The 20767-nt window shown below is 37.7% G+C and overlaps 1 protein-coding gene across 1 annotated transcript in view; it reads left to right on the top strand.

Moving 5' to 3' along the window:
- Positions 1-19745, top strand: part of LOC149192220 (chloroplast processing peptidase-like) — a 188068-nt gene extending 168323 nt beyond the window's left edge. The window contains exons 4-6 of the mRNA XM_089406337.1: positions 18597-18683; positions 19191-19258; positions 19359-19745. Coding sequence (XP_089262463.1) covers positions 18597-18683; positions 19191-19258; positions 19359-19452 — 249 coding nt within the window. The 3' untranslated portion in view covers positions 19453-19745. The remainder of the gene's footprint in view (positions 1-18596; positions 18684-19190; positions 19259-19358) is intronic.
- Positions 19746-20767: the final 1022 nt, after the last annotated feature.

Genomic DNA, 20767 nt, shown 5'->3' with positions numbered 1-20767 from the left:
TCTTTTCAGACTCACGAATTTTTTCATTTGGAGAATTTATTTTCTAAGACAATTTAAATTTGACTCTAATTAATTAATTTTCTGGCTTTAGGATTGTAGGAATTTACAGGGTAAGTTCCTCAGACAGAACACCAAAGAACACCGCTCACAACCAGATCGCAGATCAATACACCAGTATTTTGACGTGGTTAAAACCCTCAAAGAGGGAAATAGTCCACGGCCTGAGCCAATGCAGCCACTTCAGGCAATTTATTAATAAAAGAATGAAAATTTACATATGCTTCTCTCATAGACAGATTACCCTACAAATGACCCTCCATGCGCTTTAAATAGAAATCATGGACCAATCGGGTGTTAAGCCACGGATCAAGTGTCGGTAATATCGAGGAGAGAATGAACCGTCGGATCACTACATATCGTGACTGTCGGATTGTAAGTTACAAAATGTACAAGGTAAAGAAACACACTTTACCTAACTCTATACCTAACTCTATACTAGACCAAGTTGTACTTAACTATTTCCTATGTGTCGGAATATCCTAACATCCCCCCTTAAGAACAACTTGGGATAGGATTGAAGGATTTACAAATATGACACAATAGGAGAAGGAAGGAGGCACTAGAGCCTATAAGGATTTAATTTTACTTTGCCAGAAAAATTAATTAATTTACACACGAGGGGATTTAATATTTTTTTGACCCTCTAATACATAAGATTTTACATTTACAAGACTCAAAGAGGAAATACACATCTGACTTAGATCCTCAAGACATAACTCATCTGCGACACAATATGATCTAGTAAACCAAGTGATTTGTAATAAAATAATTAAGCCAACTAGCTTAAATTATTCCCAAACCACTTTTACATCTAACTCTACTAAAAACTAGGACTTACCTAATAATTTGACAGTAAATTTTACCCTAGCTTTGGGGTTTAAGCTGGAGGGAAAAACTCTTTTGATTAGTCATGTTTAGAAACACAGGTAATCAAGGAGGTTAAAAACCTCCTAGGATGAAATTCGTCATCAAAATTATAGGCTTACCTAGGTTGTTACATAGACTCAAGGTTTTACTAAGATCATTTACATTACATAACTTGTAGAATGGGATAACCATGACACATGGACTGTTGATATGTGATCCGATTGTGTTGAAAAAATGGGTACTTCTGCATCCTTGGAACTTTGACAATTTGAGTGCAACAAGAGAGATAGAGTCTAAAAAAAAGTTTTCTTTGACTCCTTTTTTCTTTTAGACTTTCACTTCACTTTCCTTGTCTCTTCTATCCTTAGATCGAACCTTTTCAAAATATATCGTACTTGTGAGTGAGTGTTTTCCAAAAGAGGTCGAACTACTCCTTTATATAACCTTTCCAAAGGGTCAAATTTCCTCCTTTACACTGACTTAAAGCTTCCACAATCGACTTGTACTTTGGAGGTTTCCAAGACTTTCTAGACTCAAAATAAATTATTTTACAAGATACATTTCGGCTGGAAGGGTCTTATAAACATGATGTTGAATCTCTTGACTCATGACAATAAATCCTATGACCTAACAACCTTAGAAGCATGAAGAACATGCTTTTACCTAGAAGAACATCAATAACAAGCATTAAACCAATGCTTTATAATAATAATTTTTTCTTTTCTTCTTTTATTTGTTACATAAGTTACATATTGAAATGAGTACAACAACAATTGTGAAGGCCGAAGCTAGTTACATTTCCAACACTGTGTGGTCCCAAGATCCAATTGGGGCACCACAAAGTGGTCTCCAAATGCTAAAAGTGGCCTCCTCTGGTCCAACATTGAGGGATTCTTAGGTGCAACAAGCCGTGCCTAGTCTCTCAATGTGAAGCCATCCTCATTTGGGCTCTGAATTAGTTGTTGCCTCTCAGTTTGTGTCAGGTCAACCTGGGGGCATGTTGGGTCTAGCTGTGTCATCCTGAAGAATCATCAAATCTAGTAAAAAGTCATCCAATGTTTTGGGTGTTGGAGGTGCTCTGGGACATGTGTCATCCAATGTTGTTGCTTTGAGGCCCAAGAGTCTCAACATTTCCCTCGTTTGTGCCAATATAATTCTTTGAAGGGCTTTGTATTTGTGGAATGGATGCCCAAGACAAAGATCGTTAATGCATCTAAGTGGACCAAACTTGAATGTTATGGGAAATTTAGTAATTCAAACAAGGATCCCTTTCCGAAATTAGGACTTTGATCTCGCAATGGTGTTTTCTCCCTAGGTTGAGGTGGCTAAAGGTCAACCTTGTTAGGTTCTTCTAGCCCTGAAGGGGAAATGACATTTCATGGTCCACTATTCAATTGATAGGTGTTGTTAAATAATAATGATGGTAAGGGAGGGGATAAGACTTCGTGGCTATTATGCAACCAACTCAATGAAAAGAAGAAAATATAGATCAACGACTTAAAAATTTTCCTCTTCAAGGGGGAAACCTCCTTTACATTACATAAATGAACAATTCTTGGATGATACAAATGATAAGACCTCGTTTCTATATATGATTGCCTAAGGGGTCACAATATAGTCAAAACCTACATAACAATAATAATATAAGGAAACAACAATAACAATAGTGGGCTTGTATGGGGCACAACAATAGCAACATGGGGGATACATGGGCACAACAATAACAATAGGGGGCTACACTAACAATAACAATAAGGGAAATACATTAGTATTATAGGTACCTAACATGCCCCTCTCCTTCAAAAAAGTGTTGTACTCAATGCTTGAGTAGTTCCAGATGCTTTTGTATAAAATTCTCACCCTCCCATGTGGAATCTTCAGCGGGTAAGTTCTTTCACTTCATGAGATACTCTGAAATTAATTGATTTTGTAGTTATCAAGTTCTTGTTTCCATGACTCTTTAGGCTAAAATATGATTTTTCCTTCTTCGTTAAGTTCTGGCAACACTATCTGAACTGGGAGCTTGTCACCGATAACCTTCTTTAAGCAAGAAACATGGAAAACTGGGTGTACTTAGGAAGATGAAGGTAGTTCCAATTTGTATGGCATAATACCAATCTTTTGCAACACCTTGTAAGTACCATAGTACTTGGGTGATAATTTATTTTCCTTTTTAGCTTGCTTGAGGGACATTTGTTTGTATGGTTGTAGCCATAAAAATACCCAGTCGCCTACATCAAAACTTCTTTCACTGCGATGCTGATATGTCTGTTGTTTCATTTGATTTTGCGCCAGAGTGAGGTTATCCTTTAAGAGTTGGAGAACTTGTTGTTGATGCTCGATGTGATCTTCCACTGCTTGAACCTTAGAATTTTATCTTAAAGATGATGTGATAGATGGTGGATGATATCCATAAAGTGCCATAAATGGGGTCATTTTTGCTGCAGTATGGAAGGAAGTGTTATACCACCATTTAGCTAGAGGTAACCACTTGACCCATTGTGTTTGTTTATCAGATACAAAGCAACAAAGATATCATTCCAAACATTTGTTCACTATCTTAGTTTTCCTATTAGATTGGGGATGATAAGATGAGTTATGAGCTAATTGAGTACCGAGACAAGAAAATAATTCCGTCCAAAAATTTCCAGTTAAATGGGATTTTTGTCTCTTACAATAATATTTGGGTTTCCATGTAGCTTTTGAATTGTTTCCATAAATGCAGAAGCAATTGTACTGGTTTTGAAAGGATGAGATAATGCATAGAAGTGTGCATACTTGGAAATTCTATCAACTACCACCATGATGACACTCTTTCCTTCAGACTTGGGTAAACCTGTGATAAAATTCATTGAGACCTCCTTCCAACGCTGACTTGGAATGGCTAAAGGTTGTAAGAGACCCAAGGTCTTAATTTTCTAACCTTTATTTTGTTGGCAAGCCAAACATTTTGCCAAAAATTTCTAAATATCAGATTTAAGGCCATCCCAAAAAATTCCTTCATGACCCTGTGGTACGTTTTTAAAAATCTTGAGTGCCCTCCTAAGGGGGAGGTGTGCAATTCCAAAAGAATATTTTGCTTGTGTTGGGAATTCTTACAAAGATATAAGCGATCTTTGTACCATAATGAATCATTTTTCCAGCTAAATGTATCTGATGCACTCAGATCTTGCTGCAACTTTTGAATGAGTGTCCACACCTCTTCATCATTCCTTCATTCATCCCTTGCTTCGGTTGTCCAATTAGGTTGGATAATAAAAATGGAACATAGCAATGTTTCCAAGTCTTCATTCTTTCTTGAGAGTGCATCTGCAACAACATTTTGCTTCCCTTTTTTGTAGATGATTTCAAAGTCATAACCCAACATCTTTGTGACCCATTTTTGTTGCTTCTTTGAAGATAATCCTTGTTCCAAAAAATATTTAAGACTCATGATTTGTTTTTACCTTGAAGTGTCTTCCCATTAGGTAAGGTCTCCATTGCTTTAGTGCATGTAGTATTGCCAACATTTCCTTCTTATATATATGTTTGTGTAAATACTTTCCTTTGATTGGACGAGTTTCAAAAGCAGTGGGTCTTCCTTCTTGCATTAAAACAACACCAATTCCATTTTCTGAGGCATCACATTCCACAATAAAGGTTTTTGTGAAGTCAGGGGTAGCTAAGACCGGTGTTTGACACATTGCCTCTTTAAGAGGTTCAAAGGCCTTAGTTGATTTTAGAGTCCAAGAAAATGCATCTTTATTCAGTAGTGTTGTTAGAGGTGCTGCTATTCTCCCATAATTCTCAACAAACTTGTGATAATACCCTGTCAACCCAAGAAATCCTCGAAGATGCTTTATGGTTGTGGGGCTTTTCCAATCCTTAATGGCTTTAATTTTATTAGGGTCTGCCTTAACACCCTCATGAGATACAATATGACTCAAATATTCCACCTCCTGTATTCCAAAGAAACATTTGGAGGTTTTTGCATATAATTGTTTCTCCAACAATTTGAGCACCCTGTCAACATGTTGAACATGATCCTTCCAAAACTTGTTGTAGATTAGTATATCATCAAAAAATACTAACACAAATTTTCTAAGGAAGTGTTTGAAAATGTATTTCATCAAACCTTGAAATGTCAAAGGTGCATTAGTAAGGCCAAAAGGCATGACCAATAATTCATAATGACTCTCATGAGTTCTGAATGTGTTTTTTGGAATGTCTTCAGTGTTCATTCTAATTTGATGATATCCTGAACGAATATCCAACTTGGTGAAGTAACTTGCTCCATGTGATTCTTCCAACAATTCATCAATGAAAAGAATGAGAAATTTATCTTTAATAGGAGCTTGTTTAGCTCCTTATAATCCGGACACATATGCCATGATCCATTCTTCTTGTGCACCAATACTATTGGAGTAGAGAAAGAACTTTGACTAGGTTGAATTATACCAGCCTCTAGCATTTCAGCTACCATATGTTCAATTTCACTCTTTGCGCATAGGGATATTTGTAAAGTTTGATGTTTGGAAGAACACTTCCTGAAATAAAATGAATAGCATGATCATGATCACAAATAGGTGGGAGGCCTTTGGGAGCCTCAGATACCTTAGAATGATTGTCCAAGGCTTTTTAGAGAGATGGAGAAATAGATGATTTTGATGTTTGAACCTCTAGTGAGCACAACTGTGCAATTACGCCTCGTGGTTCTTTCTTCAGAAGCTTTGTCATGCCATTAGAACTAATTATTTTTCTTGGTTTCTCTGTGATATCCCTTAGTCTAACTTCCTTTCCTTCCCAAAACAATTTCAAGAAAAATTCTTGAAAATTAAAATCTATCGTCCCTAAAGATTGTAACCATTGGACTCCTAGTAGAACATCACCACCACCCATTGGAATGGAAAACATTGGACTATTCAATACATATTCCCCCATGGTTGGCTTGATATTATGACACTTTCTAAAGAAATTTATAGTTCTTTCATTTGCAACCATCACTTGACACTTTGGTGCTAGATATAGGAAGCAATTCAATTCCTTGGCTATCTTACAATGAATAAAACTATGAGTGCTACCTAAATCAATCAAAATATTACCTTTTTCTTCTTGATATATCCTTCTATCTTGAGAGTTTGAGGAGTGGTAATTCCTGCCAATGCATTGCAAGATATAGTCAGATTCATTTATTCTTTCTATGGGGTTGGTTCCTGGTGTATATCCTCCTTTTTTGATGTTTCTTGTTTCTTTCTTTTCCTCCTCTTCACGATCTATGTAGAATAATATCTTCTCAGCACACTTATGACCTTTAGTGTATTTCTGTCACAACTGTAACAAATCCCTTTTTCTCTTTTTTCCTCCAATTGTTGTGGCGTCAACCTTGTAGGTTGTGGAAGGCTAGGAGTAACAACACTTCCATCTTTATAGTTGTGAGTGGTATATTTTCTTGTTGCCATAATTTTGCTTTCAACTTTTCTTGCCACCTTGAATGCCTTCTCCAATGAATCAGGCTCCCAAAGGCGAACCTCATGTTGGATGTTATCTTTTAAAGTCCCTATGAAGACATCAATCCTATGCTCCCTTGGAATATCAATTACCCTGATATTCAATTTTTGGAAGTCCTGAATGTGCTCCACCATTGGACCCTTTTGTTTGAGATTTATCAATTGGCTAAAGAAGGCACTTCTCTTTGTATCCTCATAATGTGCTATCATTTCCTCCGTAAAAATTGATCAAGTGACAAGTCGTTTACGAGAACAAAGCCATTGATACCATATAAAATGATTGGGTTCTAAATATAAAGATGCAATGTGTAATTTGTGTGTGTGTTGCACATCATGAAGATCAAAATATTGCTCCATCTGTAGTATCCATGTTACCCAATACTTGCCATCAAACTTCTTCATATCGATCTTTGGAATGTTGTGGTTCTTAAACCCAACATTGGAGTTTCTAAAATCATAATTCGTATTCCTTTTGTCCTCATCATGATTTTCATAGATTACCTTGTCACCACTGGGGAGCCTTTCTTCTAGCAACTTTGCCAATCCTTCCTTCAGCGCCTCTATCTTGACATTCATCTTTAAAAACTCCCATGTCCCTTTTTATACCATCTATCTTAATTCCCATGTCCCTTTTTATACCATTTATCTTAACATTCATCATGGCTTCCAATTCATTTTTTGTTACTTTTTGCGAGAGCAAAATTTGTTGCACTTGGTCTCATAAATTTGATATATCATGCTGCATTTCTTCCTCTTCTTCATGTGTCATAGAAGAGAGTTTTGGTTGCTTACTATGTGTGTCCATTTTTTATTTCGAGGCATTTTGGAATCAAACAATGATATCTATGCTTCACTGCTTCCTTTGAATCACTTCAAATTGATTTTTCAAACAAAAGTTATGCAAAATTTAAAAAAATACACACCTTTTTCTTGCTTTTAGGAGCTCGATATTGAAATTGTTGTATCTCTGTAATTTCAGATCTCCAAGATTTGAACTTTCATCCTGTGGTAGCCCTCTGAGTCTTCTTTCCAACTCCATAAGTGAGACTGCAATTGGATTATTCAAGAAAGAGCTATGCCCAATCTCCCATGATGACCTGATTATAGACTGGTTTAGTAGAGAAAACTTGTATGGAGTACCATGTGTCATTGTTTCGACCTTCGACCTTGAAAATGATATCCGAAAAAATACAGTCCGTGCATTTTTTATTCACTTTTACGAAATTCAAATTTGGCGCTCGAAGAGAAAGTTATGACGATTTTCCCTAGGTTACTTGTTTGAGATGAAATTTTGGAGCCTACAAAAACCCTAATTTTCTCAGATCATATCTCCGAAAATATAGCGAACCAAGATCTGAAATTTGTACACGAAGTTCACCAATTTTTTGGCTCCACTTAGTTGCAATTTCAACTTCTGAAGCCTTGTAGAAAAACAATGATAGCGAAAATTCCAAAATGACTCATGCAAATCCCTCCAATATCGGATATGCAACATCACGATCTGATGAAGACACTAGCCTGTCAATTTGTAGTCCATCACATGAAGCCATCTTGACCAACATGATCTCGTCCATGCTAAGGAAACCCTCGAGCTGTCCCAACCATCCATGACAAGACAAAGGAAGCCCACGATCTGAAAACATCCACACAACGTATTGAAGTGTGCCAAGTTCACCATCGATCCACCAGAACTCCCAGCCCATCTCGCCATGTAACCTGTCAAGACCACATCTCCATGTCTTCAGCTGAATCCTCTGCTCCATGATCTAGACACCCACAACTCCCTTAGAGTTGCTTCTGTGAAAATTCGAAAACCCGAATCCTATTGCAGCGACTGGAAATAATTCTCGTAATTGTTAAATTAATTCTTAACAATTTATTTACTTTTTGCTACAACAAATACTGAATCAACCACATTGCAACCTACACAAATAAACTACGGAAGAAATAAATGCTGGAAGAAATACTAGCACACACATATAAAATGACAGTTATTTTTGGACCAATGTCCCCAGAAAAACTCAACTTGGGAAAATCGGTGTAGCAGCTGAGGGTTTTATATTATGCAACAGTGAAATAATATGAGTACAACTTGATGCCGAAACTGGCAATCCTACAGAGAAAAAATGGCAAGAAAAAATCTAGTGGGGAATTTCCTCACTCCACAGGAAAATCTGGGCTTTGACATCAGCGCAAGTTGAGCCATCCAAACTGGCTATGCGTAGCTACTGCATCACCCTAGCCCAGTCACTTTTGCACTTAACTCGAACCAGCTTCTCCTCAAGTCGTCTGGTCTGCTGCTATCTGGGAAAATGTCTCTCCTAGCCTCTAGAGCCTCTACCCGGATTCTAGCACTGAAGCTCTGCTTTTCCTTAGTAGATTCGAAATTCCCTGTAGAGGTTATTGCGCTGCTCTGCATCAACCTCACTATGGCTTCTCTATCTCTATGCAAATGCACTCACTGGATTTGGAATCCTTCCTCCGACTTCACTGTCCTTGCCCCTCTCTCATTGCTTCGATCTCACTAGCTCTCTCCCCGACAACTAACTGCTGCTACTCTAGAAATTGATCTGCTCATGAAATCGAACTTCTCAAAGTTATTTCTCCAAGCCCCATCATCTTCTTCTTATAATCCTCTGTTGAGACCTCAATGGCCAAGATTAGATCTTAATCGATGTCTAGGATTAACTTGATGTTGATCTGTGTGTGTTTCTAAAACATTCACACCTTAAGTTAATAACTATTGTACCTTATAACCCTGAGCAAAATGGAGTGGTCGAAAGAAAGAATAGGTCCATCGTGGAATTTTCCCGAGTTATGCTCCATGATCAAAAGTTGTCGATGTTCCTCTGGGGAGAAGCTACAAATCCAACATTCTATGTACAAAACAGGTTTCCTCATCAAACATTGGACAACAAGACTCCCAAGGAAGTATTCATAGGTGTGAAGACATTGGTCATCTCAATATATCTGGATGCCCCATATATTTCCATGTGCAGAAGGACAAGAGGAACATGCTAGAAGCCACCAGAAAGAAAGGTACGTTTGCTGGCTATTGTGAGAATTCTAAAGCATTTATGATATACATATCTGGTCAAAGGAAGATCGAGTTTAGCAACGATGTAACTTTCAATGAAGAAGTTGCCCTTGGAAAAGCAAGGGATCTCCCTCCGCCTCCTCTCGTTGAAAAGAAAGGTGATGTTGACATGTTAGAAGGTCCTTTTGTGCCAAAATCTGAGAAGGACATAGTTGATGATCCCATGAAGCCTATGGACCACTTGGATCCTCCTCCAAGTGATCCCTTTGCAAGGAAGATACCATTATCGCTTCGTGATACTTTACAGGATGTTGAGAAATATGTCCCTGCCAAAGCACCTTTAGAGAGAGTAAGAAGCCATGTCGATATCAAAGATACATTGTAACAATGAGCACTATGATCCATACCGAGCCTTCTACTTTTGAAGAAGCTGTGAATGAACATGTTTGGAAGGATGCCATGGCCAAAGAATATGAATCGATTATGAAGAATGATGTATGGGATGTTGTGCTGAGACCTAAGGGAAGTATGTTGTAACTTCAAAATGGCTATACAAGATCAAGCATGGCGCTGATGGAAGCATTGAGAAGTAAAAAGCAAGGTTTGTGGCCTGAGGTTTCTCCTAGAAAGAGGGAGACGACTATGGCGATATTTTTTCTCACGTTACCCACTACACTACTATTGGATCAATTGTTGCCCTTGTTGCAAGTCAAGGATGGACTCTTCGCCAGATGGACGTAAAGACGACATTTCTTCGTGGCATACTATAGGAAGAAGTATATGTTGAGTAGCATCAAGGATTTGAAGTGAAAGATAGGAAGATTCACGTTTGTAGGTTGAAGAGAAAGCCCCCAAAGCTTGGTGTGCCTGTATTGATAGTTACCCGGTGAAGCTGGATTCATGAGAATCGGTGCCAATCCGAACCTCTACTTCAAAGTTGTCCAAGGTATGCCTTTAATTTTGGTTTTATATGTTGACAGTTTATTCTTGATAGGTAGTGATCCCTTGATGCTTGAGTGTAAAAGGGCGTTGGCATTCGAATTTGAAATGAAGGATCTTGGTATGATGCATTACTTCTTGGGATTAGAGGTTTGGCAGAGACCTGGAGAGATTTTCCTTAAGGAAAGTACGTTGTGAAGCTAGTAGAAAGATTTGGAATGAATGAATGCAAGTACCTAGCTACACCAATGGAGATGAATTTCAAGAAGTTATGTAGAGACATTTCTAGACTTGACTTGGTAGACCCTTCTGAGTATCGATAGTTGATTGGGGCATTGATGTTCCTGGTGAACACCCGTCCGGATATATGCTTTACAGTGAACACTTTGAGTCAATTCATGATTGAGCCCCTTCATGCACAATGGGTTGCTACCAAATACGTATTGATATATTTGGATGGGATGATTAACCTTGGTCTGAGATATTCTTCCGGTGATGTACGACTTCATGGATTCACTAACGCTGACTAGGGTGGAAACGTTATTGACAAGAACAACATGTTAGGGTGTTGCTTTAGTTTGAGATCTACGATGATATCTTCGATGAGTAGGAAACAAAATTCTGTGGCTTTAAGCACGGTTGAGGCAGAGTACATTACTGCTAGCATGGCTAGTTGTGAAGTAATTTGGTTGAGGAAGCTCTTTGGAGAGTTGTTTGAGCAGGTTCTAAATACGACAGTCATATACCGTGACAAGAGTGGGATTCGATTGGCAGAGAATCCCGTATTTCATAAAAAGTCCAAGCATATTGAGATCACATATCACTACATTAGAGACATGGTGCATAGAGGAGTCGTGAGACTCCATCACATTTCGACCGATGAGCATATAGCAGATATACTCACTAAGGCTTTGCTGAAGGGGAAGTTCTTGGTATTCAGAGAGTAGCTTGGACTGATGGATGTGACCCTTGTCAGTTTTTCCCTGGCCTTTGGCCTAACTTTTGGTGTCTCTTATGCATTATCATCTCTACATTTTGTTAATGTGTAATTGCTTGATGAAATAACTAATCAAAGTAAATGCTAAGAAAATAATGCATATCAGTCATAAGTAATTACCATGATAAGAAATTCTACATGGTATCCTAATTTCAACACGATGAGGTGTATTTCTTGGTGAAAAAACGCATTATTGCTTCTGTCTCTATGAACACAAGGAGTTTTTTTAATATTTTTTATCATCGATTGTTGTGTTTCCATAATGTTGTGCAAGTGGTAGATTCCAAAACGCATATCAGATCATTGATAGCTCGTGTATCATCGTATGCACCCTGATGTGTTTTAGCGTTGCTCATTTGACCCTGTAGCAGATTGGTCCAAAAACAAAATTATATGGGGTGCCACATTCCTCCGAGTTCATTGTCGCATGGAAAAAATCATTAAAGTTAAACAAGGACATGTTCGACGGGGGATGGGCACATCAATTTCTTTGCTAGAGGCTGAGTTTGAAGAGATGTGCCCATTGATCTTTGTTAATAAGGCCAAATAACAATTCATGGGGCTGAATTTGTGTGTGCCAGGTTCTTGAGAACGAGAATCACATTGTGTTAGGGCCAAGAATCAAATTTCTCAAGTTGAATTGAATCTAATCAGGGAGCTAAATTGAAGATAAATTGGCCAAGTTTGATGTCGTCGACTAGGGCCAAGTTTGTCAATTGTTGAGGGTGGAATTTATTTCGTGTGTATAACCAATTTTGGAGGTCAATTCTTTAGTAGCTGTTGTGAGCGTGATGTTGAGTTTTCACCGCATATGGATTCGGGAGGCCTCATTATTTAAGTAATTGGGCCAAATTAAGTTGGATGTATGAGAGTTGAGTAGGGTGAATTTTTCTTGGCTGCAACGAATTAGCGATATAAGGGCATACGGGGTTAGCGTAATTCAAAAAGAAACATTCTGAAGCATATTATAAGGTTCCATAACATCTCATGAAGAGTTCCTTTAACTTCCGAGTTTGCTTTTTTTATTTGACTGCTGGTACTATTTGTTAAAAGTCCCAAACTAGGAATTAGTAGTAATTTGATGGCTGCATCTCAGAGGGTTTCTAATATATTGTTGAATACATGTCTTGAGAGTAATGATGAGGTGCTTCTTGATTAGACATATGTGATTTTGGCAATGATCTCTTATTTTTGTGTTTTGTTGAAACGCTGGTGCAATGTGAATTTTTGAGGACTCATATGCCCTTGAGGACTTTTTAATGGCTGTTGAAAATTTGCTCATGAATGATAAATGGAAGCAGGGGTTAGAAGGCCTCACAAATGCCCTTAATAACTTAGAGGGAAGGTGGAATCAACACAACAATGCAGATGTTGGTTCTTTGGGCTGCAATGTTTTTATAGACCAAAGAAAGAGGCAGAACGACAGGCGCTTTTCAAGAGGAGTCCATGCTATTCTACAGTTAGAGAAACCAAGAGATTTGTGGAGGGAACATGAGATAAGAAATTTTTTCTTTGCACTTGGGTCAGACTTGAAGATCATGAAGGATACAATGAAGGCCCTTTTCAATTTGGAGGAATTAGACTCCCATCTTTCAAGGGTGAAGCAATCAGATTGGAGGAGTTTAAATTGTGCCCTAAAACCATCAATGCTTGCTTTGATACAACACAAGTTTTTGGAGCACCCTTGTGAAGTGGTAAGACTTATGGTTGCTTCCTATCTTAGTGAGATCATAAGGTTAAACTCACCTATACCTCCTTACAATGATGACATTATGATGAAAATTTTCCAGCTGATAGTAGAAAGCTTTTAGGAGTTGGATAACACTATGGGTCCTACCTTTGGAAAGAGGCTCAAGATTTTAGAAGTCATGGCTAGAGTCAAATCATATGACATCATGCTTGATCTAGAGTGCAATGATTTGATTCTTCAAATGTTCCAATGCTTCTTCAACATTAAGGAACATCATCCAAACAATGTCAAAACAAACATGCAAACTATTTTGTCTTTAGTTATGGGAGACCATGATGCCATTTGTAAGCAACTACAATCCAAATTGTTGGCCATTTGGAGAAGGGAATAGATTGTCTCACTTGTTGCTTATGAACTAGCAGAAAGGTTGGTTGAGCAGAACATGAGACTGTTGAAAAGGTAGTTGACCAAGGAGGAACTGATGAGGATGAAGGAGCGAATTTGTTCATTTGATCGCTTGAATGGTGTTGGTGAAGACAAGAATGCAAAGGTTCAAACAGGGAACAAGAATGGATTAAGGAGGAAAAATCTTTGCTTTCAGCTGCAAGGGACCTTGCGTTAGGGGAATTTTGAGGTCTAAAATGGGCCTTCTAAGGAAATTATAATAGTGGAAATAATAAAATAAGATTAGATTACATCATCAGATTTGAGAGAGAAAAAAGAAAAAACTATTTTTTCAACTCGTATTTTCAACGTATTTCCCTATGGCTTTACTCAAATTTTGAGTGGCAACACTCGTTGGATGCAGAGTTTGATTCCTCATCCAAGGAGTACCCATGTTGCATACTTTCGATGGACCCTGCTACACGAAAAATGAGAAATACATGAAAAACGTGATTGTAATCATGTTTTTCATGCATTTCTCATTTTATCACGTTTTTCATGTATTTCTCATTTTTCGTGTAGCAGGGTCCATCGAAAGTATACAACATGGGTACTCTTTGGATGAGGAATTAAATTTTGCATCCAATGAGTACTCTCGCTCAAAATTTGAGTAAAACCTTAGGGAGATAAGTTGAAAATATGAGTTGAAAAAGTAGTTTTATTAGTTTATTATTTTTTAATATTTTTACCTTTTTACTCTAAAAATAGTGAATCATCCCCATGGTTGACATCATCATCTTGAATCCTATTGGTTCTTATAAAGTTTATTTTGGTTGTACATTTTTCTTAAAAGGCCCATTTTAGACCTCAAAATTTCTCTAATGGGAGCCTAATCACTCATGCTCAAGTAAAATGGTAGAACAAGAGAGGATTCTTTCAAATAGATTTGATGAGAATGAGATGGGTTCTTCTACTATAGTTGAATCCATTGATTTTCATGAGAATACCCTTGATGAGCATGAGCAATCATGTTAGGATGTTGACAATGGTGGCCAATAGATTATTCCCATGTGTGAAGAAGACCACTTAGAGGAGCATGAACATGAGTATGACATACATAGTGGCATTATGAGTCATCCTTACAGAGCTCGTTGAAGGCTCTAGTTGGGGCAGTGGATGAGGGTGTTGAGCATATATCTTTGGGGACACCCATTGATGATGTGCAATTAGATGCAGAGGTATCTAGCAGGGATACAAGACTTCTAGATGATAGCCGCCAGGAGAAGATTGAGCATATCAGGACAGATCTTATGGAAATGAAGAAGAAGACCCAGACACTCCGAGGCATCATCTTGCAACATATCAGTAAACTTGAGGAGCTTGGAGTTGTGTGTGCCAAGTTAGCAGCGAGGCTATCTAGCGTCGGGGAATAGCTAACGTCCCTAACTGGGCAACCAGGGGAGCATATTGTGGAGTTTCAAAGCAACCCTCTTCAAGAGTAATAGACAGGACTTGCAGCACTATCAATCCACCTCTGTACATTAGAGAGAGGGGCATAATTTTCTAGATGGACCTTATGGGTTGACCAGGCAAAGCAACATGAGTTGAGCATAGTGTAACATTGCCATAGTGGACTTGTTCTGTGTACAGGTGTTCATGCATTCCATCCTTCCCACAGGATGGATTGACGAGAGATTACAAGTTGGTATTCTATTGATGGGGTTATTCTTGGGAGGATATTCTTAGTCAGGGGCATAACACAACAGGAGCCCTTAGACATGAGGGATACAAGATGCCTGAGTTGGCAGTGGGATCCAGGTGGATCTATTGGTGGCAGGATGAGTCAGAGGCTTGTTTGGGATCCAGGTATTGAGGGATCCATTCATGATTGGGTGGTTTAGAGGCATGATGTGACACAATGGTTCATATGGGATTTTGGTATTGGTGTACAAATGCCTTTACAGTTGACAAATGTGGATTGCTTGAGGGAAAGCAATCTTAGAGTGGGAGGATTTGTACTATCCCCATTTGTGGTTTCCCTTATGATGCGGTTAGGATGGATTCCTAGAGTTTGTGTTAGCCAAATCATAGGAGCGAGATTAAGTAATTAGTGGGCCCGAAGGGTATTGGAGGAGTTTTATGGTGTTCGATGAGGATCGCTTGTTCTATTTCATCATTGGGGTTAGTTTTGCATAGTTTGTTCTTGGTTCCATTACATTTTGACGATTCCCGTAAAACGGGGTTATTATCGAGCATGTCTTAATTAAATGCACGAAAGGTGTTATTTGGAGAAACACCTCAATGTAATAGCTTATTGGAACCAGGATGAAGAGATCTATAGGATGGGATGATGAAAAATGATTTTCAGTGGTTGGAGAAATCATAGAGGCAAATTTTTCATTTTCCGGGACTAAAAGCGACTTAAATAAAAATAAAAAGTCACTTAAATAAAATAAAAGGGAGAAGCCTCTTGAATGAAAATAAAATAAAATGCAAGGTGAGAAACTTCTAGAATGGAAATAAAATATTATGATAAAAGTGCTTTTATAAGGTTGGAGAGAGTTCCATCGGGTCTTTAAAAGAGGGGAGAGCAAGTCATTGGGGAACATCTTGGTTTGGATTATTTTCTCTTTGAGAGGTTTGAACTTTGGAGAACTTGGTTTCAGGTTCATAGAGCTCTAGGATGAAAACCCTTGGGTTTCTTGGTGTGTTGGATGAAACCCCAACTCACTATTGTGGAGGTTTCTTTCAGAAATCTCATTAGGCTTCATCGACATTCATTGGTGAGTATCCTTGGAGCTGATTTGTGGGTTGGACATGGGGATTGCTCAGATCTCCAATTTGGGCTTCATTTTCGATGATTTGAGGAGTAATTGTAAGCTATTTGCTGCTGGTTGTAAGAGGTTCATAGAGCCCTATATAATATAATAAGACTGAATTTAGCTGAGTTTGCAGCGATTTCTCGTGTGCATTTTGTGTTGCAACATTTTTGTGTTTATATTGCAAATTTAATTAATTTGCTGGCAATATCTATTGTGTGAATTGTGAGAGTTTTATGGAGTATTTTGGAATAAAAATGCATGGTCTGATTTTTCCGAAGCAAATGCCCTATTAATTGCAATTAAATTAATCCAAGATATTACACTCGCATGCTTGGAGCCTTATGGAGGATTGGAGGTATATTTGCATTTTCTCTGAGGCTTTCATTGCGCACTTATTTTTCACATGCTGTTTTTTTCATATTAGGAGATCCTCATAGCATCTTATGAATGCCTGTTAATGAACCAGGATTCATGTAGATAGAGTAATCTGAGGATGTTGTCCCTCTTATTGTTATTGTGGTTGTGTTAACCTTTCATAAAATAAACCCAATTTTTGTTAGATTAATATAACCTCATGTTCATAACCATGCTTAAGTATGGTACCTCTAGCCTTCCAAGGTAATTTTCTGCTATAAAAATCAGCAAGCTAAGGTTGATTTGTGGCATGCATAGCAGCTCCTATTGCCTTACATCTTCATGCATTCACTCCCTTTGATCTATGCTTCCATGATTCCATTTGCCCAAGGTGTGATTAGACACTTCTTGTAGGCTTTTTTCGTCCTTCCTTCTCACACCACTCATTATTTTACATATATTACAACCATTTGTTTTGATTAGGATTTTCTTCAAATCACTTTGTGCCTCAACTCTAAAAGCCAATCAAAAGTTAAAGGACGAGTTATTGTGGTGACAGTAGATAGCCTTTCTGAGTTGCACAAGACTAGCCCTTTGATGTTTGGGTCTTTATATCATCTGGGGTGCTAGATTTTGTTGGAACACTTTGGCAGCATTGTTCAGGATAAAGTCCTTTTCTTGAATACATTTGTAGATCAGCTACATTTTTTTAATGAGGGTGTCTATTTGAAGATCATTTTCTTGTCTTGGCATCTTGATTGGAGGAATGAAGCCCTTGTTCTTTCCAGGTTTTTGAGGACTTTGTTGCTTGTAGAGTGAAGCAAAAACCATTGTGAAAGCATTGAAGATTCATCTTGAGGACTCTCCTTTCTATTGTATGAGGTGTGGAGATATTTGCAATGTCAATAGAGTAATGGTTCTTTTCTATTTATAACTGCCTCCCATTCCATTGGCAAACAGACCTTTTTCTCTAGGTTTGTAGTGACGAACAATAACCCAATGATGTGCTTCTTCCAATACTTAAGAGGTTGGGGGCGACTTGAGAAATCATTGTATGTTTAGAATTCCTTGCTCATCATCTCTGGCTCTTTGCTGTCTTTTATAATTTATACAATCCTATTTGTTATCACCTTACTGTCAGTTGATTTTTGAAATTTTCTTGGAGAATTGCATCCTTTCGTTTGTAAAGATGTTGCATAAATAGTATTCCTGTTTGTAGCAAATTTTTGTATAGCAGATAATTGTCAAGGGGCTAAGTCTTGCCTCAGTTGCATCCATGCATAAGATGAAATTTAAATAAATAAGCGTATAGTCAAGATGTGTCAAACTTTAATCTAAATATCTAAAGATACCTTGACATTGAAGTTGATTAATTATTACTTGAAGATTTGAAGGGTTCTTACATGGCAGGCATAATTCCATATTCAGTGTGATGGTTAATTGAATCCTGTGAACTGAATTGGATTCCCTAGTTTTATATAATTCTCCATTGCATTCTATCATCTATGCATACTGCACACTAGTCCTGCTGATGACGGCATGGATTTTAATTGATCCTAGTTCTCTGTTGTATCAAAATCATGATTCCCTCTGTCTGAAATGTTGCTCAATTTTGATCTTCTTTTCTTAGTGATCAGTATATTGATCCATAGCACACTATGATGACCTGTCCTCATGAGCTAGTGAACTACTATATTGTTATTGTACAAGCCCATATAGTGACATGATACATGACTCCACATTGTATATACTAGATACCACCAAAAAAGTCAAAATAGAGTCCCTTGCAAATCTACATGTCCTGCTTAGGATAATTCGACAGATTCTATCTTTGCAACATAATTGAGCAGTTGTACATACCACCAACCCATTTAGAAAATCCATATTCTTCATTGACTTTGCTTATTCTGAATGAAATATTTTCTACTTATTGATACCAATTTGAGATTATACTTGGCAGGTCTGCAATGGGAAGCTTTTGGTAAATGGAATTGTTAAAACTGAAGACTTTATAGCAGAGCCAGCTGCATATGACATGACTGCAATAGTGTGTTTCTCTGATGCCCTTACATTTCATAATCATGAGTTTTGATATGCTTTTTACCAGTTCATGTCATCCTCTTCTTTTATAAATTTATATATGTAGTGTTTTGTTGATGTAAATTGAACATAGTCAGTTTTTATATTAATGTACCAGCAGTGTGTGGCGCTTGAACAACATTTCTGAGTGCTCACCACCAGGGCATATGGTCAATTCAGGATAAAGGATTGATTGACCAACCAATATATATGACTGCTGATCAACCAAAGAAATACCTGGTGGACTCAATGTTGTTGACATCTGAGTGTCTCGTGTCCAAAATTCATGAGCCTCAGATTGTGCACCTGCTTGGTCTGTCTCTTATAGTTCCCCCTTTCTCCGTCCAATCCCATATTGATAGGAAGAGCATGCAGGTATTATATATCATAGTTTATTTATTCCCTTGTGGGTTGGATAGAATGCAATTTAATTGAAAGTTAAAGTTCCATCCCTTGATGATGTGTCTAAATGCAGCGTGTGCCTGATGGTTGTGTATTTGTAATGGGTGACAACCGCAACAATAGCTGTGACTCTCATATTTGGTGAGTATTGGAAGAGTCAAGATCTTTGTGGTAAATTTCGTTCATTAACATTATGTATTTTTGAACTGCTGCGATTTATTTCTATTTGGTGTGACAACAGGGGACCTCTTCCTGTTGAGAACATTTTAGGGAGATATGTACTACGTTATTTGCGACCATCACAGGTAGGTATAGCTGCTTGTGGACTAAGCTAGAAGGTTCGAGTTCTGACAGCGATAGAGATCTCTATCTCTACCCATTAAAACCCATCATGTGGAACGAGGCTCCCGTGATGGAGCGCTGTAGTGCAAGGGGATTAACCAGGTGCAATGCACTCGTTGGAATGGTCTATGTAATACTTTATTGAATAACTGTGGTATTTGTGATGGTCATCAGTATTCCTATCTGCTGGATTTCTGAACATTTTGAACAGTATTCCATGCAACATTTTGAACATTTTTCATAATTTTCTATGGTCAACATTACTATCTGCTGGTTTTGTTGCTAGATTTGCTCCATAATGATATTAGTCTGACCATCCACATTTTCACTAAATTATTTTGGAAAAGATATTATTGTTGGACGTAGATTATCTTATTCCCTCTCTACACGTCTAGTTTCGTAATTTGTTTTTAAAAAAAATGGCCTGCAACCTTCAGATAGATGCGATACATGTTTCTCTGGAGTGAAGTGATTACAAATTGTAAATGCCATGGTTAGATTGGGAGCTTCCATCATGTCACTTAAAATAGTTGCAAATGGGTGATACAGTACCTTGAAAATTAGTATTGTTCTTCCTCGAGTTCTCTTTTGATATTTAGTTAAAGATAGTTTATAGATTTTTGTTTTTTCAGCTCTCAGGATTGATTTCTAAATGTAAACTTTTAGTTGGGTAGGTGCCCGTGTGCAGTCTTCTTTCTGGTGTTTTTATGCGATGACTTCTGATTCGGATTTTCCTTTGAAGTGAAAGCTTATAAACAAAAATACCAGAGTATAAAAACAGATGTCAGAGCTCATTATACAGGTATTTATGTAAATATTGTGTTTGACACGTATTTATTTCTACATATATGCTTTATGTGCATTTGCACACATGCACATACATCCATCTATTTCTACATATAACTTCGTCGTTATCGTCATTAATCTCGGCCTATACATGTATTCCATGGAAAGACATACCTATCAGTCTTGTGAAGATTCATCTCTCTGCTATGTTGCTTAATCCATTCACATATCCTTTGAAAATTGCTCCCAAATAAAGGGTCGAGCCAAAGTCAATCAAGAAGGTTGCAAATACCAACATCTGCTGCCCAAATGGTGTAGCCATTCTACAACCTTGGGATATGTTTGTTTTTCTCGTAACACGTAAGTTGTAACTCGTTTCCTGGTCTTTAAATACGTTTCCTACTCTTGTTGGCTACGCTTTCGTTACGGGGCCTTAGGTTCATCTTTTCATAAGGTTTTGTTTGACCATTGTCTAGGGACTTCTGTCGACTTCATTTGCAAAATAAATTTTAATAGGACCTT

The sequence above is a fragment of the Pinus tabuliformis genome, chromosome 2_2 (genome assembly GCF_031772625.1).
Source record: "Pinus tabuliformis cultivar Carrire ecotype Pingquan chromosome 2_2, CPIR1, whole genome shotgun sequence".
Taxonomy (NCBI): Eukaryota; Viridiplantae; Streptophyta; class Pinopsida; order Pinales; family Pinaceae; genus Pinus; species Pinus tabuliformis.
This window is presented reverse-complemented; position numbering and strand designations above follow the sequence as displayed.